General features: G+C 41.7%; 1 protein-coding gene across 7 annotated transcripts in view; it reads left to right on the top strand.

The window, feature by feature from the left end:
• The window catches only part of RHOT1 (ras homolog family member T1), a 72241-nt gene that overhangs the window by 11906 nt on the left and 40914 nt on the right, over nt 1-19421 (top strand). For all 7 annotated transcript variants that reach the window (XR_002337261.1, XM_003483060.3, XM_005656986.3 and 4 more), the window contains exons 2-6: nt 8638-8696; nt 10387-10468; nt 12701-12744; nt 13563-13616; nt 13760-13812. Coding sequence is in view for 6 of the 7 variants with exons in the window: in XM_003483060.3 (XP_003483108.2) it covers nt 8638-8696; nt 10387-10468; nt 12701-12744; nt 13563-13616; nt 13760-13812 (292 nt within the window). In the remaining variant the exon portion in view is untranslated. The remainder of the gene's footprint in view (nt 1-8637; nt 8697-10386; nt 10469-12700; nt 12745-13562; nt 13617-13759; nt 13813-19421) is intronic.

The following is a 19421-nucleotide window of genomic DNA, read 5'->3' as shown; positions in this document are numbered from 1 at the left end:
GGTAGATGAATGTTTCTACCAAATCATTTACCCATACACAGTTAAAACAGATCAGAGATAGGATTTTGGGGTCTGCCAATTCTAGGGTACTATGGGGTAAGCTACCTTATGTGCATCTTTTTGTCTGTTATAGGCCTGTTTTCTAGGTGTGTGACATGAGAGTTTAGATAGTTTAGGCATTTCATGGACTATAAGCATAATAGCATCTAGTCCGCTTTTTGAAAAAATTAGTAGGGAAATTGAGCCCAGGAGTTACCGTCGTGGCGCAGTGGAAACGAATCCAGCTAGGAACCACGAGGTTGCGGGTTTGATCCCTGGCCTTGTTCAGTGGGTTAAGGATCCGGCGTTGCCGTGAGCTGTGGTGTAGGTTGCAGACGTGGCTTGGATCCCGCATTGCTATGGCTGTGGTGTAGGCTAGCAGCTACAGCTCTGATTAGCGCTCCTAGCCTGGGAACCTCCATATGCCGCGGGTGTGGCCCTAAAAAGCAGAAGAAACAAACAAACAAGAACTTCTTTAATTCAGACTCTTTCTCATCATCATCATCATCATAACTACTACCATTGGTGTATTTAATTTGTGCCAGTATTGTCCCAAGCATTATACATCTGTCATCCTAATTAATCCTCTTACCGTGTCTGTAAAGCTGTTCAGCACTGTATTTTACAGATGAACGAATTGAGGCTCTGTGACTTGCCTAAGGAGACACAGCTAGGAAGTGCCAAACTAAGCTTTCAGTCCAGTTCTGTCTGATTCCAAAGCCTGTATTCTTTTTTCTTTTTTTGGTGAAATAGTCATAGAAAGGTAGAAAGAATAATATAACAAATACCCCCCATCACCCAGCTTAAAGAAAGCATTACCAATCAGTTGAAGTCCCCTCCTCATTGTATTTCCCTCTCTTTCCCTCAAAGGTAACCATTCACTTTCCTGAATTTCAAATTATGTGCTCTTAACCACTAAACTCCATTTACTAAGTACATTCGCTAGGAGCTAGGGGTTCAGCAGTGAACAAGAGACATGTTCCCTGCCCTTGTGGAGTCTCCTTGTGACAGTGAGGTACTTGTTTCTTAGTCTTTCTAGAGATACTCAGTAGCTGTTGGAAAATGTCAGGTTTTTGCCAAGGAGGAGTAGGAGATCCTTCAGGAGACTGACCACTGGTGATATGCTGGAAGGTTGCCTAGATGTCTTTACTGATCATTCATTTTTTTTTTTTTCTCCTAGAGGGCAAAATATGGGTATGTTTTTTGTGCTTTTTGATTTCCTGCTATATTGAGAAAGACTTCTGAGTAAATATTCCCTTCTGTCCTTTTCTCTCTCTCTTTGCTTTTTTTTTTTTTTTTTCCTCTTTTTAGGGCTGTACCCTCAGCATATGGAAGTTCCCAGACTAGGGGTCAAGTTGGAGCTGTAGCTGCCAGTGTACCCTACAGCAACTCTGAGCCTCGTCTGCAGCCTACACCACGGCTCACAGCAGTGCTGGATCCTTAACCCACTGAGCGAGGCCAGGGATCAAACCTGTGTCCTCATGGATACTAGTTGGGTTCATTACTGCTGAGCCACAACAGGAACTCCTCCTTTTTTTTTTTTTTTTTCTTAATATAGTAATTGAACATAGCCCTTGATCCATACCTCTTTTATGGCAATTTTATCTGTTGTTTTATACAATTTCTGTATTATCCTCACAGAGTATCTAAGACTAAGCTTTGTTCTTAGAAGACAAGTAAATACTTACCAAATGAACTAAGCAGGAGTCTGCACAAGCAAACTGGGTCATGAGAAGCATAAGTGAATGCCCTCTATATGTTCTTGTAGTGTTTTTCCTAGTTGGGACCAGACAGGGGCAACAGTTTCTGAGTAGAACCCTTGGATAGAAGTTCTGTTACACTGTTTCTCAGTTTTTTGAGCCATCACTTCTTTTTTTTTTTTTTTTTTTTGTCTTTTTGCTATTTCTTTGGGCCGCTCCCGCGGCATATGGAGGTTCCCAGGCTAGGGGTTGAATCGGAGCTGTAGCCACCGGCCTACACCAGAGCCACAGCAACACGGGATCTGAGCCGCATCTGCAACCTACACCACAGCTCACGGCAACGCCGGATCGTTAACCCACTGAGCAAGGGCAGGGACCGAACCCGCAACCTCATGGTTCCTAGTCGGATTGGTTAACCACTGCGCCACACGGGAACTCCAACCATCACTTCTTTTTAGAAATACAAAACTACAGAACCGTGGTGCCCCTCTGCATTCTGACAATTTCCGGAAACTAACTGGGTGTCCTCAGTTCCATTCAATTTTGACACTGCCTACCCTGGGTTAACATCAGATCCCACGAGTTAAAGGGCAAAGTCCCAACAAGATTACCCCTACTTTTTAGACGCCAGCTGCATGTGGGGTCCCCAGACACACCACACTTCTTCCTGGCTGACTACGCATTAGCTTGCTTCTCACAACCCCTCAGATTCAGTAATTCGCTGGAAACACTCAGAACTCCGGAAAGTGCTGTACTTACCCACATGAACAGCCACGTGAAGAGGGACCTAGGCCGAGGTCTGTAAGGGTCCTGTAGAGTCAGGGTGTGCCACCTTTCTGGTACCTCCATATGTCCACCAACCACACTCCCCTGGTTGGTCCTGGTTGCATGTCCGGAGTGTTCCTGTGGGGCTTCATGAGTGGGCACAGTTGATCAGCCGTTGGCCTGTGATGGAACTCTGTCTCTAGCATGCCTCCCTCCACTTCCCCAGAGGTTTGGGGGAGGGACTGGAAGTTCCAACCCCCTAATCACATGGTGGTTTTTTGGGCCACCAACCTCTATTCTGAAGCGGTCTAGGCCCTCCCTCCCCTTTCATGAGTCCCCTCGTTAGGATACACTGAAGTGAGATTGAAAGAGACTAACAAGGGACACTTTCACTCGGGACATTCCAAGGGATTTTGAAGCTCCGTGCCAGGAACTGGAAAGAAAGACCCCATGTATTCTTTATTGTACCACATCTTCCTTTCATACTTGAAATGTTAATTTTTTTTTTTTTTTACAAAGAACAAGTTGAATGAAGTAATTTTAGAATTTTTTTTTTAATTGCCTCAATAGTTATGTGCTATTATTCACAACTCTTCAGTCACTCTCAAGAAAAACTTTGAGGTGTTCCTGTTCTGGCTCAGTGGACATACATCTGACTAGTATCCATGAGGACACAGGTTCGATCCCTGGCCTCACTCAGTGGGTTAAGGATCTGGTGTTGCCGTGAGCTGTGGTGTAGATTGAAGATGGGGCTTGGATCTGGTGTTGCTGTGGCTGTGGGGTAGGCTGGCGGCTACAGCTCTGGTTCGACCCCTAGCCTGGGAACTTCCATATGCCTCAGGTGTGGCCCTAAAAAGCCAAAAATAAAAAGAAAGAAAAAACAAAAACAAAAAAAAGAAAAACGTTGAAAGAGTTCCAGAACCTCCAGGAGGTGGGACTAGTTTCCTAAATACCAGGGCTGAAGCTGTAGCAATACTGTTGTGCTTGGGAAACATGAAATCAAGTCGTATAGTTTGGTCCAGGTGCTGAGCCAGAAGTTCTCCTTTCATATAAAATTAGAAAATTCCACTCAAGTGTTTTCAAATACCTACATGTTGTGTTAATACAGAGTCACACATGTTAAGTATGTACTTTATATTCGTAATGGTTTTGTATGCATTATGTGGCATAGGAGTAGTTCAGAGGAGGAGGGGGAAGGCTGCAGTAGCCCTGGGGTGTCTTTAGGGATGGGGTAGAATTGAGCTGTCCCTGAGAGATGGTAAACACGTGGGAAAGTAGAGAGGGCTTCCTATGTTAGCTGGCGAAAACCCTGTGAGGGGGCAGGAGTCGTCATGGCTTGTTTGTGCTTACACAGAGCAGAATGGCCTATTTGAGGAAATCGTGTAAGTGGGGAATAGTAGGGAGGATGAGAAGAGCTGGCTTAAATTATGTATGATTTTCGAAGGCCAGTAGAATAGTTTCATTTGATGTGGTGGGTAGTTGAGAGTCAGGGATGGTTTGGGGTTTTTTTTGGTTTGTTTTTTGGTTCTTTTGCTTTTCAGGGCTGCATGCGTGGCATACAGAAGTTCCCAGGCTAGGGGTAGAATCGGAACTACAGTTGCCAGCCTATCCCACAACCATAGCCATGTGGGATCTGAGCCTCATCTGGGACCTACAGCACAGCTCACGACAGTGCCGGATCCCTGTCCCACTGAGCATTGCTGTGGCTGTGGTGTAGGCTGGCAGCTGCAGCTCCAGTTTGACCCCTAGCCTGGGAACTTCCATATACCTCGGGTGCAGCTGTTTAAAAAAAAAAAAGAAGCATTTAACTCCTCAAACTTAAAGTAAATTTAATTTGCCATCTATAAATTAGAACATGCCAATTTTTACTACCAAAACTGACTTTTTTTTTTTTTTTTTTTAAAGAGGGAAAGTTAAACCTTTATTTATTGAGAAACACTGATGGGCCAGGCACTCTACTAAGCACTTTCACATATATAATGTTGTTTAATTCTTACTGGAACCTGGAAGAGATGGTATTATTATCTCCCCCAAAGTGACTTTTAAAGTAGTACTTGTTGATCTTTTCTAGTAGCAAAAATTATACGTCTTTATTTGTAAAATCATATTGTACATGCTAATTTATACCTGCGCAAATGTCATTTTTCAAAGTAAGATGGGACTTGGAGCCTCTCAACAATGATAGTAATGGATTATAACCCATAGAATAATGTAGGAAACCATGAGACCATAGCATGAACTAGAAGGGAGTCTACATTATGGTAGAATGTAGAGTAATATAGAAGGATTGATAGCAGATCATCATCTGGCAACCACTGTAGCAGTCCTTGTTTTAGGCAAGAATCTTGAACGGCTGCTAAAACTAGTAGGCAAAAGTTTATTGAGAAACAGGAAATTTACATAGTCTCACAGTATTTCCTCATGAGATGCTTCTTAATTGGAAAGGAAAAAATAACTTTACAGTGGAGAAACCTGTCAGACACCACCTCCTCCAGTTGATGACAGTAACATCACCAGCCATGGAACAAATTGACATCATCTGCCTTCTGCTCTGATGCACTGAGGAGGACACAGTAGCCCTTCTGGTGTATTCTGCCAAAAATGCACACCCTGAAATTAATCATGGGATAACATCATACAAACCCAGTTGAGAGATTTTACAGAATAAGTGGCTTGTAGTCTCCCAAAAGGTGAAGTGCATGGAAGTATAAAGATTGAGGATTAAAGGAGACTAAGGAGACATGACAACCAAATGGGACTTTTGATCCTGGGTAGGAAAGAAAAAAAAAAGATTTTCTTTTCTATAGAGGATAATAGTGGGACAAATGGTGAGATGTGAATAAGGTCTGAGGATTACATAATTGTGTTGTTTTGGTGTTAATTTCCTTTTGACAGTGCACTGCGGTTATGTAAGAGAATGATCTTGTTTCTAGGAAATACATGCTAGAAAGGTTAAGGGTAAAGGGGCATCATATCTGCAACTTAATCTTGATTTTGAAAAATAATGTACACACACATATATATGGAGAGAGAGAGAATAATGCAAATGTGGTACACTGTTAACATGTGGGGAATTTGGTTAAAGTTAGACATGACTCCTTTGTATTAATTTGCAGTATTTCTGTTAAGTCTGAAATATTCTGAAAATAAATTTTTTAAAAATTGTGTCAGAGCTGCTGGCTTAGTCACCAGTGAATCAGTGGATATTTTATTTAACTTGACGTAGTATTGGTGTATGCGGTGTTTGCTGACTTTTGTGGTCACCATTCCTTTTCTGTATTACTAACTTGAGTTGACAATTTTGTGTGTGTGTGCTTTTTAGGGCAACCCCCGTGGCATATGGAGGTTCCCAGGCAAGGGGTCTAATCAGAGCTGCAGCTGCCAGCCTACATCACAACCACAGCAACGCCAGATCTGAGCTGCATCTTTGACCGACACCACAGCTCAATGCCAGATCCTTACCTGCTGAGCAAAGCCAGGGATCAAACCCACAACCTCATAGTTCCTAGTTGGATTTGTTTCCGCTGTGCCACGATGGGAACTCTTAACAACAACAACAACAACAAAAAATTTTTTTTTCCTTTTGTCTTTTTAGGGTCTCACCTGCGGCATATCGAGGTTCCCAGGCTAGGGGTCAAATTGGAGCCGTAGCTGCTGGCCTACACCACAGCCTCGGATCACAGGATCCGAGCCAGGTCTGTGACCTGCACCACAGCTCACAGCAACACCGGATCCTTCAACCACTCAGCGAGGCCAGGATTCGAACCCAAAACCTCATGGTTGCTTGTTGGGTTTGTTAACCACTGAGTCACAGCAGGAACTCCGGCCAGCAAAATTTTTTGAAGTGTGGCATAGAAAGAGAAAGAATACTACCCATCTGTCAGGAGATGGATTATTCCCTTAGGTCTGCTACTAATCCTTTAGTGAGATCATGAGAAAATCAGTGTGTCTGCGTCCCAGGCTCTTCACCTGACATTTTTGTGGGGAGCTGGATAAGCTGACCTCAGTAGCAGTTCTGAGATGATGGCTCTGGAGTCACGGACTCAGGGAGCTGTCGTGTTACTGTCAGCCATTTGAGGAAGGCCCAAGCCTTCCCACACGTGTACATGGAAAAGATTGAAGAAGTCAGGGCTAGAAGACACCTGGTAAGGGTTTGCCGTGCCCTGTGTCAGGAGCGCCCACTTGTCTGCAGCGTCCCCTGCAAGCTGTTTTGACCAGTCCCGTCCTTTCCAGCCAGAGACTTGACTTGTGTTTAGTCATGCTTTCTTTTGGTCATTCAGAAAAGGCATGTGAGTGTCTTTAATGTTTTCTAGTTCTTTTGTATTTAGACTTAACTTTTGAAAACTCTGATTTGCTATTATGGCAGAGATAAATAGACAGGTGGACTGTTTTCCTCTAGAATCACAAAAAGATTCAGTTGATAAGCATTTGAATATCTAACAATAGTAATTATATGATCAGAAAGTGATGGCAATGAAAGGCAAGTTTTAGAGAGAAAATGAAGAATTTAAGTTTGTGCATGAAAAAAAATGCCAAGTTAGAAACTGTAACAGGAGTGTTTCTTTTCTCTCTCTCTCTCTTTTCTTTTTGGGCTTTTTAGGGTTGCACCCGTGGCACATGGAAGTTCCCAGGCTAGGGGTCAAAGCCGAGCTACAGCTGCCAGCCTACACCACAGCCACAGCAACTTGGGATCCAAGCCGCGTCTGTGTACCTACTACACCTCAGCTCACAGCAACGCTGGATCCTTAACCTGCTGAGCGAGGCCAGGGATCAAACCTGCATCCTCATGGATCCTAGTTGAGATCGTTGACTGCTGAGCCATGAAGGGACCTAGGACCTCCAGGGAAGTTTCTTTACTCTTACTAACCCTTAAGTATGTTACCCTAAAAAAGAAAGGATGTAAAGATTTACAGAAATAGACACTGATCTTCTCTTGGTGAGGATGTAAATTAGTTTATTCTTTTTTTGGAGGTAATCTAACAGTGTCTGTTAAAAACAAAAAATATCGGAGTTCCTGACATGGGACAGTGGAAACGAATCTGACTAGTATCCATGAGGATGTAAGTTCCATCCCTGACCTCGCTCAGTCAGGGGTCTGGCGTTGCTGTGGCTGTGGTATAGGTTGGCAGCTGTAGCTCCAATTTGACCCCTAGCCTGGGAACTTCCATATGCCACAGGTGTGGCCTTAAAAAGGAAAAAAAAAAATGTATCATGCATGCCAACCCGAGTTCCACTTATTAGGAATTTACCCTATAGAATGCTCATTGTGGTATGAAAATTTGAATACTGTTCACTGTTAGGAGATTACATTAATAAATTATGACATGTCATACAATGAATTCTTAATACAGCCATCAAAAGATAATGTAGGAGGCTTTTTAAATGTTAGTATAAAGTACATTTATTATTGCTGTTTTTAAAATTATGATAAAATATGCAAAACAAGGGGTTTCCTGGTGGCTTAGCAGCTAAGGATCCAGCATTGCCGCTCTCTGGCGTGGGTTCGATCCCTGGTCGGGAGACTACTGCATGCCACAGGTGCACCTAAAAAAATAGGTATATTTTCAAAACAATATTTAACATTTTAGTCTTTTATGAGTGTATGTTTCAGGGGTATTAATATGCTCACAATGTTGTATAACCATTACCACTTTCTATATCTAAAACTTTTTCTTTATCTCCAGCAAAAGCTCTATATATTAAATAATAACTTTCCCTTTACATCTCCCAGGAGATTTAAAATATTGATGTGGAATACTGCCCAAATTCATGATTAAGTAATAAAGGAAGATTGAAAAATAGTACAGATACTCTCATTCTACTCTGGTAAATTATCATAATATGTTTCTCTAAGTGTAGGAAAATCTGGGAGGCTACATATATTAAACTATTAATGGAAGATACTATGATAGATTTTTACTTTTACATATTTTGATAATTTTTGGTTTTAAACAATAAGTATATGTAAGTTTTCTAAGCAGAAGAAAAGATTTAAGTATTATGCTAAGACTTGGTAATTTGGATGCTTCTAATCTTAGCTAATCAATAACAGACTTTCCTATGTGGGTTGCAAAATTTGAGCTTATGCAGACTGTAAATACTTTATTCAAGTAATCCTTTTTTGTTTTCACAGCTAGAGTTGGGAAGACGTCACTGATTATGTCTCTGGTCAGTGAAGAATTCCCAGAAGAGGTAAACATTTTGATTTCTTTCCTCTGTTTATGTGTTTCTTTCTTTTCTTTTCTTTTTTCTTTTTCTTCTTCTTTTTTTTTTTTTATTTTGTCTTTTTAGGGCTGCATCTGTGGCATATGGAACGTCCCAGGCTAGGGGATCGAATTGGAGCTGCCGGCCTACACTACAACAACTCGGGATCTGAGCCACATCTGTGACCTACATCACAGCTCATGGCAACGCCGGATCATTTCACCACTGAGTGAGGCCAGGAATCAAACCTGCGTCCTCATGGATACTGGTCGGGTTCTTACTACTGAGCCACAACAGGAACTCCCCCTTTCCTATATTTAAAATTTTTTTAATTTTATCAAAATTGAGTTAAAATAAATTCTACGATTTTTCGCATGTGTTTCTTTTCTGATAGTTACGACTTTTAAAAAGGCTCACGTTAGTTTTTACAAGACATCTCTGAAATGTAGTATAGGAGAAAGAACCTAGTTCTGAGTGGGGGGCTGAAAAGGGATATCAGCTCGTCTAAGCTGCATCATCCTCTCTTAAAAATTAAATGTTATGCATAAGTCCAGAATATAAAACATAAATATTCCTTTAGTTGAAGTAAGAGTGAAGGTCTCACTCCCCACCTGCCTGCTATCTGGCGCTCCCCAGTCTGTGAGGTGTTAGAACCATTAGGATTCTGACACACATATTTGAAAACCTCTAATATTATCCACCTGATCATTTTCCAAATTAAAAAATCTAATTCGGGAGTTCCCGTCATGGCTCAGCGGAAACGAATCTGACTAGGAACCATGAGGTTGTGGGTTCGATCCCTGGCTTCACTCGGTGGGGTAAGGATCTGGCGTTGCCATGAGCTGTCGTATAAGCCAAAGACATGGCTCAGATCTGGTGTTGCTGTGGTGGCAACAGCTCCGATTCAACCCCTAGCCTGAGAACCTCCATATGCCGTAGGTGCTGCCCTAAAAAGGCAAAAAAAAAAAAAAAAAAAAAAATCTAATTTTGGAGTTCCCCTGTGGTGCAGTGGGAATTGGCGGTGTCTTGGGAGTGCTGGGACACAGGTTTGATTCCCCAGCCTGGCACAGTGGGTTAAGGATCTAGTGTTGCCACAGCTGTGGCTTAGGTCGCAACTGCAGCTCAGACCTGCTTCCTGGCCTGGGAACTCCATATGCTGCAGGCAGACCAAGAAAAAGAAAGAAAAAGAAAAAGTATATATATTTTTTTAAATGTGTTTTGAGTTCCTGTTTTGGCTTACTGGATTAGGAACCAGACATAGTATCCCATGAGGATGTGGGTTCTATCCCTGGTCTAAAGCATTGCTGCAGGCTGCCCAGTAGGTTGCAGGTGTGGCTTGGATCCGCTGTGGCTGTGGCTATGGCACAGGCCTGCAGCTGCAGCTCCAGTTTGATCTCTAACCTGGGAACTTCCTTATGCCACAGGTGTAGCCCTAAAAAGAAAAAAAAAAAAAAAAGAAACGGAAACAAAAAAAATTAAAAAGTGTTTTATCATTATAACTTTAATATAAGTATTCATCTGTGGTAAAGCACAAAAATAAGCATTTACAAGTATAGTAAATACCTGTAAAGGTAAGTATGGGCAAAGGGGCTAATATATGGATAAATTTACATATTGCATTAGTAAGTTTGATAGTATTCAAAGATTCTTCCTTTTTTATATTTGTTTGCAAACGAAGGTTCCTCCTCGGGCAGAAGAAATCACCATCCCAGCTGATGTCACCCCTGAGAGGGTTCCGACACACATCGTAGACTACTCAGGTAGTGCATATCTTCTGTGGGTGGAGCGGTAGAGTTAATTTCACAGCCCTTAAAACGGTACTTAACTGAGCTTTAAAAGATGGTTAAGGAGGGGTGGCCCTTTTTCTCCAGCAGTAAATAATCATTCACCGTTCCTGTCTCATTTATGTCTCCCTGCCACCCCAAACCCCACATAAAGCCTCCACCATGCGGTTCTCTGCCCCTAATTCGCTAAGTTGGGTTCCGTAATAACAGAAAGAAAGGAGGGGTGAAAAATGACCAGATGAGTCGTACCATCCCTGAATACTCTGTTTACGGAGAGAAGCTTTGGGGTAATTTTGTTGTCAGGCATTCAGGTATGCTCTGATACTGTAGAAAGAGTTCTAATGTGAAAATTTGTTGAGTTTGTCAGATTTTTCCTTAAAAAAAAAAAAGGGGTTAAAATTGTTATCTGTATTGCTTTTTAGTAATGTAAAATTTTTCTACTACTACTTACTTTTTTTTTTTTTGGCTTTTTGCTATTTCTTGGGCCACTCCCGCGGCATATGGAGGTTCCCAGGCTAGGGGTCGAATTGGAGCTGTAGCCACCGGCCTACACTAGAGCCACAGCAACGCGGGATCCAAGCCGAGTCTGCAACCTACACCACAGCTCACGGCAACGCCGGATCGTGAACCCACTGAGCAAGGGCAGGGACCGAACCCGCAACCTCATGGTTCCTAGTCGGATTCGTTAACCACTGCGTCACGACGGGAACTCCATACTAGTACTTACTTTTTAATCATTATATTCTTTTGCTTTGTTCTGGGTCTTCGTTTGGGAAAAAAAAGAGTCAGTTGTTACAGATGTACCACTCTAGACGAGAAGTGTTGATAATGGGGGAAGCTATGTAAAGGCAGGAGCTATATGGGAAATCGCTGTACCTTCCACCCAGTTTTGCTTGTACCTAAAACTACTCTAGGAAATAAAGTCTATTTTTAAAAATGGGTATAACTCCATTGGTAATACTTTGTTTTGCTGAATTGGTGTTCCATATATTCTAAAAATGAAATCAGAACTGTGCAGTCTGATACATTTGACTGTTGAACACTTAAAATGTGTCTGGACTAATTTGAAATGTGCTCTAAGTATAAAATATAAGTGGATTTAGAAGAGTTAGTATGCAAAAAGGAATGTACAATATCCTCATAATTTTTTATTGATTATGTGTTGAAATTTTAGTATTTTTGATATTTTGGGTTAAAGTCATTTTAACTGTTCATTTTTACTTTGAGGTGACTACTAGAAAATTAAAAATTACGTATTTGGCTTGTATCATATTTCTCTTGGACAGCACTGTTCTAGAAGCTGGGGGAGTTGAAAGCTTTCTGCTACCCTTGGTCTTAATAATTAGCTTTATATGCGGAATTATCCCTTTTCAGGATGGGTAGCCACATACTTAGATTCTCTTCAGTATTAGAATTGAAGTCTTATAAGAAGATGTTTAAAATATGGCCAATTATTTAGCATAAACTGAAATACCATTGTACTCATTTTGATATTAGTTTGTATGACAGAAATTACATGCATTTTGGGGGGAGGAACATTTAACATGATCTAAATTAATATGTCCATGATTGCTTTGCTCTTCATTCGTTTGCTTCTCCATCCGAGCTGTATATCATGCCTGTCCCCCGCCCCTGGGGCATCATAGGCACATCCACCCATTGAGACAAGTTCTAGCTAGAGGTGTGGACTAGTGAGAAAGTTCTTGACACTTTACTGTCATGCTCTAGTTTTACTTTAGGCCTGGCTAAGATTACTCATATCTGCTATCTACATCCTAAGCTTGTGTTGCTCAGATTCTCACCTGGCTTTTTGACCCTGTGTGTATAGTCTCTTTGTCTGGTCTTCTGACTCTTCAGCACCCCACCTACTAGCTTGGGTTTCTGATTTCTTTTGCCGGACCCTTCTCAATTTGGGATCAGATGCCAGCCCAGATTGATCACACAATGCCTTCTGCTCTTCTGTGCCCGAGTTATCTTTGTGTAGACGTGTCTTTTGGTGCCAGCCCGCTTCCTTATCATAGTTCAACTCTCCCTTCTCTGGCTTGCCCTTGTCTTTGCCACATTGTCTGACACCCCATCATGTAAATGACCTGAGGCATGAGGGGTGTTTTGAGGGATGTTAGATGGGTGTTGAATGGATTTTAGGTTGGCCATTATTTATTATGAAAGTGTTTAAAATATGAAAAAAATTCTGACTGTCATTTGTAGAAGCAGAACAGAGTGATGAACAACTTCATCAAGAAATATCACAGGTGAGTTAAAAAAAATAGTTGGAGGTTTTTTTGTAGGAAAACAGTGATGGTTCTGTGAGTCTACCATTTCATTCTCTCACTTACCAGGAAAGCTTTTTCTGTTTTTTTTTTTAGGACTGTACCCAAGGCATATGGAGGTTCCCAGGGTAGGGGTCCAATCAGAACTGTAGCTGCTGGCCTGCGCCACAGCCACAGCAACGCTAGATCTGAGCTGCTTCTGCGACCTCCACCACAGCTCACGGCAATGCTGGATCCTTAACCCACTGAGGAGGCCAAGGATTGAACCTATGTCCTCATGGAAATTGCTTGGGTTCAATACCTCTGAGCCACGATAGGACCTCCTTGTTACTGCTGACTTTGAGTTTGTATTTTTGCTCTAAATCCTTAGGAACTTTTTCCTCTTAGAGGCATGCTAAGTATTTTATTTTATTTTTGTCCTTTTTTTTTTTTTTTTGTCTTTGAGGGCCTCACCAGCGGCATATGGAGGTTCCCAGGCTAGGGGTCGAATCCGAGCTGTAGCCATTGGCCTACGCCACAGACACAGCAACTCGGGATCTGAGCTACATCGTTGACCTACACCACAGCTCATGGCAATGCCAGATCCTTAATCCACTGAGCGAGGCCAGGGATCGAGCCTATGTCCTCATGGATGCTAGTTGGGTTTGTTAACCACTGAGACATGACAGGAACTTCAGTATTTTAGTTTTAAGATTTTGTCCTTCCTTTGGCCCTGATATATTAACTAATGGGTAATTAAATGTTACTGTTTACATTTGTATTCTTTTAAAATGCCATCAGTTTGTTAATTTTTCTTATAGGCTAATGTCATCTGCATAGTTTATGCTGTTAACAACAAGCACTCTATTGATAAGGTATGAATTATGACTTTTTTCACCATATTTTGTTGAATTTCAGTGGGGCACTTTCAAAATTGGTTCTCAGTTTAGAATTTTAGAGGTCCAAGGGTGGAACATTTTTCTTATCATGGCTTAGCTCTTGTTAATTTTCATTTTAGGTAACAAGTCGATGGATTCCCCTCATAAATGAAAGAACGGACAAAGACAGCAGGTATTTTTTTTTTTCCTCAAACTTTGTATATTGAAAAATTTCAAACCTCAAGAAAAGTTGCAAGGAATAGTACAATGAACATCTGTGAACTATTCACTTAGATCCACCAGTTGTTAACAGTTTGCTGTATTTGCTTTATCTCTAGGTCTGTCTGTTTATATACACATACCTTTTTTGGGGAGGAATTCTTTGAGGCAGCATGTATATTTAAAGCAAAGCAGAAATAAGAACACTGATGCACTGATGCTGTAACAAGCCCTCCCCCTTTTTTTTTTTTTTTTGCTTTTTAGGGCTGCACCTGCGCATATGGAGGTTCCCAGGCTAGAGGTCCAATCGGAGCTGTAGCTGCCGGCCACAGCCACAGCAGTGTGGGATCCAAGCCACATCTGCGACCTACACCACAGCTCATGGCAATGCCAGGTCCTTAACCCACTGATCGAAGCCAGGGATCGAACCCACAACCTCATGGTTCCTGGTCAGATTTGTTTCTGCTCCACCACAATGGAAACTCCCTGCCCTCCTCTTGAAATGTCTTTTTGAGGCTTGATATTACCCTGGTTTTGGTTTTGGTTTTGGTTTTGGTTTTTATAGGGCCGCTTCCATGGCATATGGAAGTTCCCAGGGTAGGGATCAAATCCGAGCTACAGCTGCCAGCCTGCACCACAGCCACAGCAACTTGGGATTCAAGCCGCGTCTGCCACCTACACCACAGCTCACGGCAGCATCGGATCCTTAACCCACCTAGTGAGGCCAGGGATCAAACCCGAGTCCTCATGGATACTAGTCAGATTCGTTTCCACTGCCCTGCAACGGGAATTCCGACATTACCCCGTTATTGGTTGCTCGCTCTGTGGTCTATGTAAGAGCGTAGGACTTGGAGGAAAATGAGTGACCTTGGAAGTCTGACTTGGCCACTTAGGGGCTTTAGGACTTCAACTTCATTGAGCCTTAATTTCTTCATCTGTAAGAGCTGATGAGAATACTTCTTTTGGTTACGTGTGATTATTTTGGGAATCCAGTGAAATAGTGCATGTGTAAGCGCTTTATAAGTTCTCTAAAAATCTTTAGAGATGTTCACTTAGAAATTCACGTGGGAGATTTCTTTGAAATTCTTTGGGAAATATATGTGTGATGGGGAAAAGCAAGAGAACGCACATTTTTTATTCTTCTGAGCAGAATGGTGGTTCTGGGTTTAAATATTTTGAGTTTTAAATTAAAATGGAAACAAAACATTTTCTTGGAGTTCACGTTGTGGCTCAGCAGTAACAAACCTGACTAGTATCCATGAGGGTGCAGGTTTGATGCCTGGCCTTGCTCAGCCAGTTAAGGACCTGGTGTTGCCATGAGCTGGGGTGTAGGCCAGCAGCTACAGCTCCGATTTGATCCCTAGCCTGGGAGCTTCCATATGCCATGGGTGAGGCCCTAAAAAGAGAAAAAAAATTTTTTCTTGCAGTATTGCTTTAATGGAACATGGTATTTGTGAGACATTTGCATCTTCTAAAATTTTTTGAGATGTAATTGACATAAAATATTATGTTGGTTTCAGGTGGACAGCATCATGATTCAGTATTTGTATACACTGTGAAGTGACCACCACAATAAGTCTAGTTAGCACCTGTCACCATACAAAGTTAACTTGTAGGATTTACTCTCTTGGCCATTTGCAAGTATGCTCTGCAGTGTGCTTGACTGTAGTCACCATGCTGTGCTTTACATCCCTGTGGCTTCTTTATTTTATAACTGAAAGTTTGTACCTCTTGACCCCCCCTCACCTATTTCACCCACTCCCCACCATCCCCTTTTCTCTGGTAGCCGTCATTCTGTTCTCTGTTTACATGATTTTGGTTTTGTCTTTAGAGTCTACATATAAGTGAAATCATGCAGTATTTGTTTTTCTCTGTCTGACTTAACCTCCACTTAGCATAATTTGCTCAAGGTCTATCCATGTTGTTGCAAATGGCAAGATTTCATTCTTTTTTATTGCTGAATAATATTCCATTGTATACTTATACCACATCTTCTTTGTTCCTTTATCCATCAGTGCATACTTAGGTTGTTTCCATATCTTGGCTATTGTAAATAATGCTGTAATGAACATGGGGCTGCATATATCTTTTCAAATTAATGTTTTTGTTTAGATCGGTACCCACAAGTGGAATTGATGGATTATGTGGTAATTCTGTTTTTAATTTTTTGAGGAACCTCCATAGTGTTTTCCTTAGAGATTGCGCCAGTTTATGCTCCCACCAACAGTGCACAAGAGTGTTTGAGTATTCCCTTTTCTCCACATCCTCACCAGCACTTGTTATTTCTTTTTTTTTAGTTGCACCCGTGGCATGTGGAAGTTTCCAGGCCAGGGATCAAACCTGCACCATAGCATCAACCCAGGCCGCTGCAGTGGCAACACTGGATCCTTAACCTGCTGCACCACAAGGGAATTTCCATTGTGGTTTGAATTGCATTTCCCTGATGTGTGATGTTGAGCTTCTTTTTGAGTCCCTGTTGACCATCCTTAAGACTCTTTTTGAAAAAACATCTCTATTCAGATCCTCTACCCATTTTTAAATTGGATTTTGGCTCTTTTGCTATTGAGTTTTATGAGTGCTTTGTATATTTTGGATATTAACTGTTTATCCAGTGTATGATTTGCAGATAATTTCCTTGTATTCAGTACGGTTTCTTTTCATTTTGTAGATAGTGTCCTTTACTGTGTAGAAGCTTTTTGGTTTGATCTAGTCCCACTTGTTTATTTTTGCGTTTGCTGCCCGATCCAAAAATTCATCACCAAGACTGATGTCAAGTAGCTTGTGCCTGTATTTTCTTCTGTGAGTTTTATGGTTTCAGGTTTTACATTCAAATCTTTAATCCACTTTGAGTTAGTTTTTGCGGATGGTATAAGATAGTGGTCTGATTTCATTCTTGTGTATGTAGCTGTTCTTTTTCCCCAACACTATTTGTGAAAGAGACCATCCTTTATTATATGTTCCTGCCTCCTTTGTCATAAATTAATTGACCGTATTGTGTGGATTCCACTGATGTATGTATTTGGTTTACTGCCAAGACCATACTATTTTGATTACTATGGCTTTGTAATGTTTGCAATTAGGGAGTGTGGTACCTCTAGATTTTTTGTTCTTTCTCAAAATTGCTTTGGGTACTCAGGATCTTTTGTGGTTCCATTCAAATTTTAAGATTGGTCTATTTCTTTGAAAAAATGTCATTGGAATTTTGCTAAGGATTACACTGAATCTGTATATAGCTTTGGGTGATATAGATATTTTAATAATATTAATTTTTCCAATCCATGAGCATAGAATATTTTTATATTTCTTTGTGTCTTCTCAGTTTCTTTCATCAGTAACTTATAATTTTCAGTGTGCAAGTCTTTTACCTCCTTGGTTACATTTAAATGGGATTATTTTGTTGATTTCTCTTAGTCTTTCTTTTTCTTTTCTTTCTTTTCTTTTTTTTTTTTTTTTTTTCTTTTGTCTTTTTAAGGCCCCACCCAAGGCATGTGGAGGTTCCCAGGCTAGGGGTCAAATTGGAGCTGCAGTTGCTGGCCTGCACCACAGCTTGCAGAAGTGCTGGATCCTTAACTCATGAACGAGGCCAGGCATCAAACCTGCATCCTTGTGGATACTGGTCAGGTTCTTAACTTGCTGAACCACAGTGGGGTCTCCATCACTCTATCATTGTTTTAAACTTCATAGAGACTTTTTTTTTTGGCTGTGCCCATGGCATATGGAAGTTCTGGGCCCGGGACGTGACCCAAGCCGCTGCAGTGACAGTACTGATTCTTAACCCACTGCAGCACAAGAGAACTCCTGTAGTGATTTATTGACAAAGCTGGAAGGAGCTCTCTAGAGCTGTGCTGTCCAGTGCAGTAGCCTCCAGTCGGCTGTGGCAATTTAACTTTAAGTAAAATTAAATAAAACTAAACAACATCTCAGTTCCTTGGACACACTTAGCCACATTTCAAGTGATCATTAGCCCCTCATGGCTAGAGGTTACCGGGACAGACAGTACAGATAAGATCTCTTCTGTCCTCCCAGGTTATATCTGACAGGACTGTCTTGGAGGAAACAATACCTCTATGCCCCGACGCTTGCTTTTCGTGCTGATTACTTGAACTGTTTCCAGGAGAGATTCTCCAGAGAAGTCAGTTTTGCCAGGATCTGTCAAGCACCACCTTGAACAACTGAAGTTTGAAAATGGGCTCTACTCTGAGGGCTTCGTAAACTGCTCTCTAGAAACCCGCAGGCTGGTTTTGCGGCCCCTTCAGTATGCCGTCTGAAAGGGGCTTTCCGTGTGGTGATCTCACTGAGCTCTCTCAGATGTGGCTGTACTTTTTCCCCTCCCCGAATCCTGTGAGCATATTTATTTCTCTCGGTCTAGTTCTTTATTGTTGGACTTCACATTTTCCCAGTATCGTCTCTCCTGAGCCGCATACCTTATGTTTAGACATCCATCCGTCCTTCCTCCTTTTCTTCTTTTCTTTCTTTTTTGGCCATGCCTGTGGCATGTGAAAGTTCCCGGGCCAGGGATGGAACTCTGCACGCCGCAGCAGCAGCCCAAGCCTCTTCAGTGGCAATGCCAGATCTTTAACCTGCTGTGCCACCAGGGAACTCCCTGCACATACGTTCTTACTTAGGACTTCTTGGACCATTATCCCAGTGTGCCCTTTACTGTCAGGGATGCCCATTACTGTCACCAGAGGTACTTGAAAACAGTGTAGGTGCCTGTGCTCCACCCTTTGAGTCTTAGGAGGTTTGGAGTAGGGCTTGGATCTATGTATTTTTTTTTTTTTTTTTTTTTTTAAGATCCATATGTTATTCTGAGCACACCTTTGGTTTTAAAGCAGTACATTTTTGGAAACCCTCCTGGCTCCATTAACCTAAATTTGGGTTATGCAGTGGGCCAGGCCTTTTACACATAATAACAACACTATGTGATTAAATAAATGCTTGAAGGTGTTTCTGTCGCATGTGGAATTGCAGCAAGATGATCTGCGTTCCCTTTAAGCTCTCTTGTGGAATGTACAAATAATTCTTCTCCACTGGCCAGTTTTCTTGGGTAATCCTCATTCAGATTTCTCATAGGCCTATCAGATTTAACTTGTTTAAGGCAGAAATCCTTAATTCCCTGCCTATCCCCCCTGCCTCTCCAAAAACGTTTTTCAGTCTTTTCTGTCTCAGAAGATCTGCCTGTTTTGTCCAGCCAAAAAATCTGTTTTTTCTTGATTTCTATTTTCCTTCAGCCTCCATATCTAATCTCCCTGTTGCTTCTATCCATTCTACCTCTAAAATATATCTCACATCTGAATATCTCCTCTCCATCTTCATTGCTCCAATCCAAGATGTCACATTAAAAAAAAAATTTTTTTTTTTGGCCTCACCTGTGGCATATAGAAATTCCCGGGTCAGGTTATCAGATCTGAGCTACAGCTGTGATCTGCACTATAGCTGTGGCAGCGCTGGATCCTTAACCCACTGCACCAAGGTGGGAACTCCAGAAAAGCTTTTATTATTGTCTTTTTTTTTTTTTTTTTGCCATTTCTTGGGCTACTCCCGTGGCATATGGAGGTTCCCAGGCTAGGGGTCGAATTGGAG

This window comes from Sus scrofa, chromosome 12, assembly GCF_000003025.6.
Source record: "Sus scrofa isolate TJ Tabasco breed Duroc chromosome 12, Sscrofa11.1, whole genome shotgun sequence".
Classification (NCBI taxonomy): Eukaryota; Metazoa; Chordata; class Mammalia; order Artiodactyla; family Suidae; genus Sus; species Sus scrofa.
This window is presented reverse-complemented; position numbering and strand designations above follow the sequence as displayed.